General features: G+C 39.0%; 1 protein-coding gene across 5 annotated transcripts in view; it reads right to left on the bottom strand.

The window, feature by feature from the left end:
• The window catches only part of arhgef18b (rho/rac guanine nucleotide exchange factor (GEF) 18b), a 73,012-nt gene that overhangs the window by 6,219 nt on the left and 53,162 nt on the right, over positions 1–13,631 (bottom strand). For all 5 annotated transcript variants that reach the window (XM_083558999.1, XM_083558998.1, XM_083558996.1 and 2 more), the window contains 4 exons: positions 13,107–13,219; positions 12,838–12,894; positions 12,359–12,406; positions 11,058–11,519 (listed from right to left, as the gene is read on the bottom strand). In XM_083558999.1, the coding sequence (XP_083415125.1) occupies positions 11,058–11,519; positions 12,359–12,406; positions 12,838–12,894; positions 13,107–13,219 (680 nt within the window). The remainder of the gene's footprint in view (positions 1–11,057; positions 11,520–12,358; positions 12,407–12,837; positions 12,895–13,106; positions 13,220–13,631) is intronic.

The raw sequence follows: 13,631 nt of genomic DNA, 5'->3' as shown, positions 1-13,631 counted from the left end.
ACACACACACACACACACACACACACACACACACACACACACACACACACACACACACACACACGAGATCAGACAATCACACACAACTGGAAAAATGAGCGTCTGATTGCATTGGTAAGGGATGAGAAAAGATCGTCCACTTCCCATCACTACACGTGTGTGCAAGATTGAGATCTTTAATATAAAGTCTACTACAACGGCTCAGAACAGTTTGCATGAATAAATCTGCATTTACGCACCAACTGCTACACACCTCAACAATGTTATTACAATGAATGGACACCCAGATAAAGATGGGTTCTCTTTTTCAGTCTGGTTTCCTCTCACAGTACCACTGGCTCACTCATCATGGATAAATAATTCTAAGGAACTAACATAGGCAATTAACGTACACACATTCTGTTATTTAACCGTATTACCACTTTATCTGTGTAAAGCTGCTTTGAGACAGTGTCAACTGTTAAAAGCGCTATACAAATAAAATGAAATTGATCTGTTATTAGCCTTGTGGTTGTGATTTAATATAATATATTTAATATATTATATATTTTGTGTACAATATCATGCTAATGAACTAATAATATGTGAGTAGAGTAACCTGGAGGCTATTTTATGCTAAATAAGGACAACTGTATCAAAATAGACTGCAAGGATTGCTATTTAAAGAGATCTATCGCATCTATTGTTTTTCCAGCACTTTTTCTGCTAAAACTATCTGCAAAAATCCATTCCGGCTACGGGTCCGCTGTCATTACTGCCCCTAGAGGCGAATCACTGACAACACGTGCTGTTTGTTTTTACACAGGAGTGTGCTATAATATATTTATTACTTATCATTCATAATTTTTTAGTTATATTGAATAATTTATATATTAATATTGATTTAATATTAAATATCTAGCATTATATATACACATAGGCCCTTTTCATATATAGAATGGTGGGCAAAACCAAAAGGGTAGGGGCAGTTTGGGCATCTCTGGTGTAGAGAAACTGTTGGAGGTGAGAAAGCACTTCTCCTCTGCAATCAATGAGAGAAGTCTGCTTCTTTTCGCCACAGATTAGAACTCATTTACACAATCCTGCATGCTGATAGTGCGCGAAAAATCCATAATACAAAATTAACATCGTTTAATATTAAATATGAAGTTTAAAATAAGATCAATGGATTTCTTAGGACTTATTTTTCCACAAATCCATTTGGATCAGTTACACCACGACTTTACAGACATCCTGCTGCCGAAGCATGAACCTCTATGCTACTCTGACATCCATATAATAGATCTATTTTTCTGTAGAAGCAGATGTTCCCAGCTGTGATGGTTCCTGTGGCTGCCTGGCTGTGCCCGAAACTCCCTTATTAACTAACGAAACAGAAAAATTCCTCAAAGCTTGGATGCCTTGCGATCTGCCTCAGGGCGAGTCTGCTTGTAAAGAGCACCGCGAGCCTTCACAACACACTCGTCCCTCTTCACACAGACGCTTCATTGTTTCCTCTTGTTTTCAAAGTGCCGTTGTGTACATATGCACTTTCTGCTGGGGGGGAAAAAAAGATAGAAAAAGAAGAGCGGATGGGGGAAATTTGACTGACATCATCCAAACAATTAAAGTTGGCTGTGATGGAGTAACGAGAGGTTTCTGGCAGATAAATGACATGCTGCGGCTCCTCCAGTGCTCACACTTCACCGAATTCCTTCTGTAAACCCATTTCAGAGCCTCCGGCCACAAACTGCGGATTTTCCTTTGAACAGCAAGCTTTTAAAACCTGGTGATAAATACCTACCTTCGAGGTTTTCCCCCCTCTCGTACAGAAACCAAGACTCAACAAGAGCATAACAGACTCCTTCCAAACAAAATGAGAGGAATTTTTGAGGCCGAGATGAACGCTGCGTGGAAACACATTCGGGGAAATTAAACTGCACTGAGGAGACGGTAATGATATGGAATCACAAAGAATCGTACAAACATAATTCCACAAGGGGAAAAGAAACACAAAGGTGAATGTTAGGAGTAAAAACACTGACAGATGTGTTTATATATGAGGAGCAAGGCTGTAATTCGCGCGTGCTAGCAAAAAGGCAGAAAAGCTTCACAACAATTTGATGTGCAGCTGTTTCAGTGGAAGGCAAAGCGACCCATAGTTTACTTTGAAGAGTGCGACCTCACCCAGCATCAGTGGAACCAATGGGACCAAGACACGCATGCCACACACACACACTTCTCTTGTATTGGCATCACAAAGCCACACTCACATTCCTGACCTTGCACCTGAGAATAAGTCAGGACGAAGCATTCGTCTCATCCAGTGCGACTGACAAGCACAGATTGACATGTTGATTGACAGGCAGAAGCCACGCCTCATTAAATGTGACTGACAAGCAGTGGCCACGCCTCAGTCGATGTTGACCGACAAAGGCCACACCTTTGGACTAATTCTCAGAGGCCATTCATTGGGACTCAACTAAAATATCTGAAAGCTGGCATGCCTCCTACAGTACGACTAATCACACCTCATTCACTTGCCCTATTGCTCAGAAGCCCCACCCACCTTTAATGTAACCGATTTGAATATGCACATTTAATGGAAAACTATTGCACTTATGTTTTTAATACTCAGAGGCCACACCTTTACTAGGATTAAAGCACAGACGTCCCACCCACCTGCAGAAGAACTGGGGAACATAGCTCTCGCAAACAGGATGGACAACACAGAGGTCAAGTCCCCCTTCAATCCACTTGACCATTTTCTCTGCTACTACCACCCGAGGCCATGATGCTCGCTTGGAGACCACGCCTCCTTTTCATCTCCATACATTTAATCACTCAATCTAACTAATTTCCCAGTGTTCTCACAGAAGTGAAGGCAAATAAACACACGTTATAAATAAATGGCTGTAGTAAAAAGATCTTAGTGAATCTTGAATTTAATTCCCACGTCTACTGTGCAGCATGAACATTTGGGAACGTTTAAGTAACCGCTTGTGTAATGAAACAATAACCCTTTTCATGAATCCTTGTTTCCTAAACACAATGATTTTCGCAATTCATCCAACTAGACTGTAAATCCTGCAAGAACCTGACAACTAACACACACACACACACACACACACACACACACAAAGTAAACTAATGCTTTGATAAGGTGTAAACATGCCCTGACTTGCCCACACTGGCTTGTTAATTCTATCACACACACACACACACACACACACACACACACACACAACTGTAGCTAAGGACGGGTTTGGCCTGTGATGGTCTTACAATAATAATAATAATAATAATAATAATAATAATAATAATAGGGGGAAGGAGTAATTCGGCGATTGCAGCTCTGGGTTATTGATCAGAAGGTCGGGGGTTCAGGCCCCAGCACGATCAATCTGCCACTGTTGGGCCCTTGAGCAAGGCCCTTAACCCTCTGTGCTTCAGGGGTGCTGTATCATGGCTGACCCTGTGCTCTGCCCCTTGCTGGGATATATAAAGAATGCCACTGTGCCATAATGAATATGTGACAAACCATTTCTTGTTTAATAATACCAACAATAATAAAGGTAAACAATTTTATGTTTTTTTTTTTTGTTTTTTTTTTTTTTTACTTTTCTATAAGTTGATGCTTATTAAACAATTATTTAAGGAGTCTGGAGTCTCACTGCTTGGAAATACAGCAGTGGTGGACGAAGTACACAAACCAGGTACTTGAGTTAAAGTACAGATACACTCGGTAAAATATTACTCCAGTAAAAACGCTCAATTTAAACTTACACTTGAATAAAAGTACAAAACTATTTGCCTTGAAATGTACTTAAGTATCAAAAGTACTATGATTTATTATAGCAATTATGATACTATTATCATTTTTGGCTCAAGACTCTGCTTAATCAACTCAGTTTATGTGAAAAGACTATTAATAGATTGACTTATTAATATCATTGTTACTCTTAACACAACAAACACTGATTGATATCTATTCAAATTATCCAAAATCCAAAACCTTCTTTTCAACTACTTAAAAGAATCGCGCAAATAAGGCGAGTTCGAGATTCTTCCATCATTTATTCCTCTCGAAATGTTCTGCTTGCTGTTGAACTGATGCTCATCTGTATGTTCTTGATCAGTAGATGCCACCAAGCAGCATTAAAAAAAAAAGTTGAAAACAGAGCACGTGTTCTACACTGATCGGTGCTGTGCGATTGACCAGTTTTTATCCACTCAAATGAAAGACTGATTTTACAGAAATGTAGTTGAGTAAAAAGCCGGATATTTGATACTCCCCAAATGAAAATACAGTCCACCCCTGATAACTTGCGGTTCAGAACTCGCAGGTTCTCATTTAAAACGTAACTAACAGCAAGTTGTGGATTATCTTAAAATTCGCAGAAATCCGCAGCGGGACCAAATGTTCAGGAATGTTAGAAATAACAATTTAAACTATGTTTTCACTAACAAATTTTATAAACATTTTTTAAAACACATTATTGTATTAAAGTGACATAATGTCTAGATGAATTCAATAAGGTACCATAGGGGCTGCGGGGGTGCATCCAAAATTCATGGATTTTCGAACGTATTTTCGAACGTAACCCTCTCTTATTTTACAACATTTACATTTTTTTACCGTTCAATTTTTTTATTCCATTTTATGTAATGAAGCGGTCGCAAAAAGCTTTTTGCTGTATATTGTTCTGTGTATGATAAACAATTTATTGGAATTTTAATTTACAAAACTGTACTTGGTTAAGTAGTTTAGCAGATTCTTAATTGGACTCGTCACATATACATTATAGCTCGGTGGTGCTGGGATTTGAACTCTCAATCTTCAGTTCAGAACTCTACCATCTTAACCACTGAGCAACCACTTCCCTTTTATTCCTCTGATAAAAGGTTTAATATAATATTTAATAGGTTTGAATGTGGTGAGAAGCGGAAACTCAGTGGTAGCTCTTAACACCCAACTTTTGTACAAACGACATAATTGGAAGTCAGAGGCAGGCTGTGCATTTCACACAGAGACCTTCAGTGGAGTCAAGTCACTTTTTAATAGCGTCATTATGATGCCACAGCTACAGAAGCCATCACTGTTATACAGAAACGCAGTACAACAGAGCGCTGCGTCACAGACGGGAATCTCATACAGCGAGAATAAATGTTGGTACTAAAGCAAAAAGCCCATTGAACACAATTAACAAATCTTCCACATACATCATCTCGAGCAGAAGCCTCAATATTAACATCATAAAATGATTTTCTGTGCATTATGGTTTTGCTGGGTGTTTTAAATGGAGGCAAATTGTTCGTTTTTGTTTCAATTCTACAGGGAAGAATAGTGGAAATGGTTTATGAAAAATAATAAAACTGTTTTGCCTGACCTTTCCTCAAGACAGCCAACTATTCTTGAAAACTCCATCTTGTAAATATTCTGTAAGTGTCGCCCAGCCATTGTGGAATGACAAAAAAACAAACTATTAAATACACACTAGACGATTTGAGCTTGTGCGTTTTGCGAAAGATGCGTTTTGCAGTATTGCGCTCCAGTCAAAAGACATGAAAATGCAGACTTGTTTTGATGCCTTCTAGGGAGCCTCGGAGTGGCCAGGCTGCAGTCTGATTGGTTCAAGCAACATAGATTTGAATCGAACAAGAACACAAGAGCTTCTAGAAGCATCCATGAAATAAAGATAATAGACTATTGGTAATAATTTTATACATATTCATGGACAAAAATATATAAGATTTTGATGGTCATAAACCATGAATATACATTTACATTTAAAGGTCAATAAAATGATCTGATCAAAATATTTTTACCGATCAATTATAACAAACAGCACCTGACCGGTCAGTGGACGCTGAAATCATTTTTACAGGTTTATATTGATTCACTCATTTTAATAGACTTGTATAGAAACTGCTCCACATAAACAGATAAAATGAATAACAGAGAAAAATAAAAAGTAAGGATTTTATTGTATGGAGGTATAAAAGGAAGGATTTTTTTTTTTTTTAATCAATCTCAAACTGTAAATCTTCATCTGACAATCTTGTTTTTTGTCAAGAGAGAAAAAGAGAGAGAGAGAGAGAGAGAGAGAGAGAGAGAGAGAGAGAGAGAGAGAGAGAGAGAGAGAGAGAGAGAGAGAGAGAAAAACAGGTTGGTGAGGGAAGGATGTTTGTGTTTTATAGCTGCTACAACATAAGTGCAGTGGCGGAAAGTGTATTTTGTGTACTACGTTTTGAAAGCAATTTTTAAAATGTATAATTTAATAAATGTAAAAAAAAAAAAAAAAAAAAGTAGGATCCAGGAAAATACTGCACTGATTGATTCATGGATGAAGAACAAATGTGATAAAATCACAAGACAGAAGGCTGGAGCCCAAAAAAACCTACCCAATTAGACAGACAAATTAAAGCGAAACGCAGTCAAATAGAAAGTTGTTCAATGTGTGTGGTCACTGTCTGAATTTTAAATCTGCATTTGTGATTTCTCTCATTATCATAAATTACATGCACAGTAATTTTTTTTGTTTATTGCACTTTAATTTGTAAATTTGTTCATTCAATTAAAAACAACTAGTTTGAGATTTATATCTGCTTCTCCTTTTGAACTAAACTTGGGCGACTAAAATGAGCGACTATTTACTTTTACATAAGTAGGTTTTTAGACCGGTAACTTTACTTGTACTTAAGTAAAACGTCACTGAAGTAACTTTCACTTGAGCAGAATATTTTATTACTTTTTCCACCTCTGCTCAGACACATTTGGGTTTTAGCATTCAACACGACGTTTGTATAAATTTTTTTATAAATCAAATAATAACTGGCACATTCCTGTGGTTTAAGAGGAATTAAACCGCCGCAGGAAGCGCTAGTGTGGGAAAATATTGCATTTCAGTGTGATGTGAACTCTTGATTCGTTGCACCACACTGATTGTTTTCCAATAGCGGCAAATGACTGAGCAATTTCTCCCTTAAAATATTGGCATTTTAACTGATGGATGAAACGATCAGACAAACCTTTTTGAAATCAAGTGACAGATAACGATCATTTCCTGTTTTCATGTGCAAACACATTTCCACACGTTTGTTGAAAAAGAAAGGAAGAATGAGCAAACCGAACCGGAGATGTGCGACAAGAGGCTTAGATCAGATTAAATATTCATCTGCGCTCACAACACAATACTGAACCCATAAATCTCACTGTACCATCGCACTCGCGGTGTGTGTGTGTGTTATCTCAGCTTGGCAGCTCCGGGACGCGCTAAACAATAAGCGGCTTTGTGTTTGACTGTGTGATCTGTTTACACGCAGACAGGTCGAGCGGCTCAGCTGATAGTCGTTAGAAGGTGAATTCGGTGCAGAAGCGAGGCGTTCTAACTCTTGAGTGATGGGGGGGTGGAGGGGCAGGAAATCGAGGAGAGTTTCAGTGCCACAGTGGTCTATTGTTCAGGTTGGGTTTACGTTTACAGAACAGGAGACGAAACGGGTGAGAAAACACATCTGAGGAAAAAGGAGAGCAAGGCTGAATTCATGTAGGCAAGGTTTAGTGAGTTTGAACAGAACCCTGGTTTGTTCTCCTCCTTGGTGCGGTTCTTTGGGCAAGTGGGAACCAGGGTTTAAGAGTTCTGCGCTTTTTTTTTTTGATCAATCGACTGCAGTAAGAAAATGATTTGACCCTACCTGCAGAAAGTGTGGTTTGGGTTGTAGCATGCCTTTTGATGCGAACTGCTAAACGGGCATCTCGGTGATTATGATGTTGGATTTCGAAATGGAAAGTCATGAGGTCAAATCCAAGCACTGCCAAGCTGCTGAACAAGGTGCTAAACTCTCAGATGGTTAGTTATAAAGGGTGGCACAGGGCAAGAGAAATTTTGGAACTAGGATTTGGGGACCCTGGGGCGTTGGAAATTGTTTGAAATCAGTGCGAGCTCGTTCCGAACTCTTTGCCGTTAGTTATAACGGAGCAGTTGAGTGGTGCACAATGAGCGTTCGCTGTAAAGCCTTCAATAAGACATTTACTGTGATAGTGCGAGTGCTTCAGGGTTTCTACAAGCTTCACATAGTCAAATTTAAGACTATTAAGAATGAAAATTGAGACATATATCACAACAAACACACACACACACACACACACACACACACACACGTTTCTAGCAGCAACTGGCCTTAACCAAGCCCTAAATTCATTTTAATATTCAAGAAAAACTTGCACTTCCCCTTAACTAAAAAAATTTAATCCGTTTTACGTCTGTGGTACAACCCAAGAGAGATTCGCGCCAATAACAGAAAGCTGATTGGCTGTTGCTCTAATTTTTAGTCGACAATACAATTATATTCAAACTAGCGAAATAACTACACCACCAATGAAAAGAAATTGCTGCGGGAGCATTTCAATGAGCATTAGAAGTAGCGTTACACAGACATCGGAAAATTAAGACCTGTTTAAAATTATGTAAGAGCTAGAATGAATGAAAGATATTTTTTTAAAGCCTTAAAGTTTTATTATTAAATGTGAGACTTTCTTTTGACTTTTTAAGTCCCTGCGGAAACCCTTTTACTTGTCGCTATAAACAGTCGATCCCTTGATATAAAGTGCATTCGGAAAGTATTCAGACCAACTTCATTGTTTTGTTGCAGCCTAATACTAGAATCATTCAAATTTATTTTTTTCCTCATTAATCTACACTCAGTGCCCCCTTATGACACATGTACATAAGCATTCAGACCCTTTTTTTTTTTTTTTTTTACTGTTTGTAAAACCTGATGCTGCTGTAACACAATTTCCCTAATGGGATCAATAAAGTATATTTATCCATCTATACTATATATATATATGTATGATGCAACGAGCACTTGAATTGTGAGATTTTCTGGCATTCTTCATCTCAAATCCTCTCAAGCTGGGTCAGGTTGGGTGGGGACCTTTTGATGGACACCCACTTTCAGGTCTCTCTAGAGATGTTCAATAGTAATATTCTGCCCAATATAAACTCCTCTGTCCTCAAAATGATAGAAAACTCACAACTTCACCTCAATGAAGCAGCTAAATATCTAGCCCTGTCACTATGTGACTTTTCCTACAAAAACAATACCACATTCAAACGAGCACACCGACACCTCCTGACCGATCAGACTGGAGAATTCATCAGCTCTCTCAGAGACTCGGCCAGCATCGACTCGTTCCTCGTTCGGCGGCATGTTTGTTAAAGGTTTCGGAAGTTGTGCTCTATGAAATCTCTCGAAACTGTAATGACTATAATAAAACCGTCGTTAGTGCAAACAACATAGGGCAATTACGGCTAAACCGCACACACCGTTTCCATGACTACAGGCTGACACACATGAACAAGTTTAGAACTTTAGCCCTGTAGGTAGTTAATGTTTCACCACATGGTAATGAAGAATTAAACGCTAGAGCTGTGCAGTGGGGAGATGCAGGAGGCGAGATGTTGAACATTTCACAGGCAGAAGTCGAGGCCAAATGTAATACAAATGAATGTAAAATTTATCTATCCATCTTGTTTCATTTTTTTACATTTTTATTTAATTATTATTAAACTTGAAAACATACACAACAATGCCAGGGGTATAAAAAAAATAAATAAATACACTAGAGTTAGCACGGTGTCACTGTTGCTACTCCGCACTGGAAATAAGATATGATTTGCGCATGCATGAAAACAATTAATAATCCATAAAGCTAGCATTAGCCACAAACCAGGAAGTGGCTAGCAGCTAACGCTAGCGCCATGGATTCTTTAGTGTTTTATTTCCAGCTACAAGAATTTCTCTTTAAAGGAGAAAATCCTGTCAATTTCACATATTGAGGGAGTGAAGGAAAGAAGGATAGAAGGAATGAAGACATTTGTTGAAGTATGCTGAAATAAGTAGAACAGTTATGTAAAACATCTCTTTAGATAATTAAATATTAAAATGCAACACACACACACACACACACACACACACACACACACACACACACACCTAAAATATTTCATTTAATTTTTCCATTTATTTTATTGTATTTATTCAATTTAATTTGAATTGAATCGATTACTCAATTTAATCAATATCATAAAAAGTTGTATTGCATTCATTTGATTTGTACCATTTTATTTTTAATAAATATTTATAAGTATTTTCTAAAATTTATTATAGAAAATATTTATAGGAATTTTATTTAAAATTGTTTTAAAAATGTAATATGTTCAAATTGTGCTCACAAATGTTCATTATAAACTGTGCTGATAAAAAAATGACAAGAAATTTTGTTTTGCATTTCTTACCCAAACAGTGACTTAAAAACCGAGGTACGTATCGAATTCTGTGTAAAGTTACACCCCTACCATCCATTCATCAGGATGATACTTTAATGGTCTTGTTTTTTTTCTCCCCTAAAAAATAAACCCAAAGCAGTGTACTATCCGACCTCTAGTGCACTACACAGGCTTTATCTGTTGTAGCTTAGTGTTTAAGGCTTTAGGTTACTGATTGGAAAATCCGAAGTTGAAGCCCCAGTATGACTGCTACTGCTACTGTTGGGCCCTTGAGCAAGACCCTTAACGCTACGCTTCCTAACAAGCTGGGATATGTAAAAAAAAAATTAGCTGTGCTGTAAAGTAAATATGACAAATAAAAAACTCTTGATACTGTCCCCTTTTTAGGAAGTGCATATAGAGAGCAGAAAGTCATCTGAACTTCAGCTTAACGCAGATCAGCTGAATAGAAGCAAAAAATTCTAAAATATGAATAATACATTTGATATCTCTTCATTAAGGGATTTTCCAGATTTAGTCGTTTATATATTTTTAATACATGAATAAATATACAGAAGTAAATATAAAACCAGATCAGCATCTATTTTTAAATGGTAAAATAATAATAAAAGGGGAAGAAGTGCTGTACCCCGGTCCTTGTCATTTCACTCTCGTGATCAGTTTTTAATCAGATTCTGCTTGATTTTGAATTTTATTGCAAATAACGAGCATTAACCAAATTATTAACTTGCATTTAATGCAAAAACAAACCACAAAATGTAATTAAGAGCCACTTCTCTCCCTCACCTGCACTGTGTCAGAGCCGTAGGTTGTTGCCGTGATGGGTGCCGTATTCCGTTTCTTCATCTTCCTTTGCTGCTCGAGCTTCTCTTGCTCCCTCGCCACAACCCGTATGGATTCTCGCAGCCTCTCCAAGTCCTGCTGGTATTTCTGCCTCTGGCTCTGCAGCTCTAGTCTCTCCTGCGCTAGTCTTTCCTCCAGCTTCCTGCACGAGTCCTCTCTCTCCTGCAGCCGGAGCTGCTCGGCCTCGTTCTGTTTCACCTGCCTCGCCCGCTCGCGCTCCCAGCGCTCCTGCTCCTGCTGCTGCTGTGCCTGGACACGCTGGAAATGAGCCATCTCCTCGCGGTGCTTCTCCAGGTTCCTCTGTTTTTCCTGCTCGAGGAGCACGTCCGTGCCCCGCTGGCGCTCGGCTGAGAACAGAGATGCCCGCTGCAGCTCAATCATGCTGTCCTGATGAGAGACAACCGCCTACAACACAAAGGAAGTAATACTTAAGGAATACTTTTACGGCTTATTTACATACAAGGTATTTTCACGTCTCCTGCTTTTTGGTGTTACACTACTACTGGACAGTATGTCCACTAAGAATCTTTCTAAAGAAAAAGAAAGGTGCTTGGTACTCGTCACATGTACTTTACAGCACAGTAAAAATCTTTCCCAGCGATGTTAGGAAGCTGAGGTCAGAGTGCAGGGTCAGCCATGTTTAAGCACCACAGGAGCACAGAGGATTAAGGACCATGATCAGGGGCCCGAGAGTGGCAGCTTGGTGGCAATACCAGGGGGGTTTAAACCTCCACCTTTCTGATCAGTAACCCAGACCCTTACCCACTGAGCTACCACCTCCACCTATCAGTTGAAATCTACAAACCTAAAAAACACACACCAGGTTTGATGTACTTCATACAGGAAGTTAAGGAAGTGACAGATCAATGCTTAAGACTCTGGGGGTTACTGATGAAAAGGTCAGAGGTTCCAGCCGCATCATCGCCAAGCAGCCACTCCTGGGCCCCTGGGCAACTCTTTGTGCTCCAGGATCACTGTATCATAGCTGACCCTGCGTGCTGACCCCAGCTTCCTAACATCCCTGGGATATGCAAAGGACTGCACATTAAGAGCAATGTTAACTTGGAAGTCGGACCTGTACGTAAAGCTGGTGGAACCTTCCAGGGTTCCCATTCAAACAGCCTAAACACTGCATAGCTCAAATCATGCCAAGTTGACTGTATATTCCCGGCTGCTTTTCTGGCACATCAGTGTCATTCTGTCATGATAAATTAGACTTGCTGTGTCATATTACATTACATTACCTGTAGACTGTAGAGCTGCTGGGAAAGCAGGAGAACCCGGTCAGAGAACTGCAAAAGCAAGAAGAGGGAGACAAAGAGAACTAAAGCATCTGTGCTTGAAAATCTGGACTGGCCATGAGGGACTTTAATAAAAAACTCCTTGCTACTGGAAACCTAATCAATGATTGGTTGGTCTGATTACAGCAGAGTTACTGTTTCTACACTAAAACCTACTGCGATCTAACAAAATCATTTTTCTTTTCTACCATCGCAATTTACAAACAATTCTGTCTTTTTTTTTTTTTTTTTTTTTTTTTATCAGCCGGGTTTTATGCATCATATACGTTTATTTACATCATTCGGCAGACGCTCGTATTCATTTATAGTTAACATGACCTCTACGTCAGAGTCACAGAGAAAGATACATGCAGTCAGTCTTTTAATGTCTGGGACTTAAACACAGCCATCTTGGAAACTGCACCTAAAACTATGTGCCTCACCTCTGTGCTTGGAAATTTAGAGCAGATCATATTCCAGCTGGGGGAAGAAATGTTATCCTGAGAGAGAAAGAGAAAGAAGTCATTACATAACTAAGTGTGCTTATCAAAACAGTGATGTGTCAATGAAGTGAAGCGTGAGGGCATGAATCTAAGGGCATGAATAGAAGCCTAGAAAAATGACTCGCAGTTCTCACGGTCTCTTTAGAAGAATTCAGAGAAGGTTATGTTATGGGGGAAAAGTGTGCATGTGTGTGTGTGTGTTCTCTTACAGCCTCGACTCCTTGACTGGCACACATTTCTTTGAGCTGAGGGTCTGAACTGGCTCTATGACTCCTGTCTCTGGATTTTCCTGCTCCAGTCGAGTGTTTCTTCACACTGCCGTCTGTTTATTCCACAGGCACAAAGACAGCGATCAGAACAGAGACACGCCAACATGTTAGAACAGATGAATAATGTTAAGAAGCATGTAATGTGTAAACTTACAAATGAGGTTATTATAGTAGACAGACAACACGTGTATGTTTTGCATGTGATACAGTGGGCGGTGTAAAGGAGTTTTATTAGTCAATATACCGTAATTTCCGGACTATAAAGCGCACCCACTGAATTTGACAAAGATTTTTATTTTGAACATAAATAAGCCGCACCTGTCTATAAGCCTACATTGTCTACACTAATGAACTTTACACTGGGTTTAACGAAAGACAATGTCTTGCTGCCGTATTTTTCCACTATTACTGCATGTGTGTAAGACCAAGGAATATGTCCTTATTATATTCTGATGCTCATTTCTA

The sequence above is a fragment of the Silurus aristotelis genome (genome assembly GCF_946808225.1).
Source record: "Silurus aristotelis genome assembly, chromosome: 13".
NCBI classification, from domain to species: Eukaryota; Metazoa; Chordata; class Actinopteri; order Siluriformes; family Siluridae; genus Silurus; species Silurus aristotelis.
Note: the sequence above shows the minus strand (reverse complement) of the source record. Positions and strands in the feature narration are given on the sequence as shown.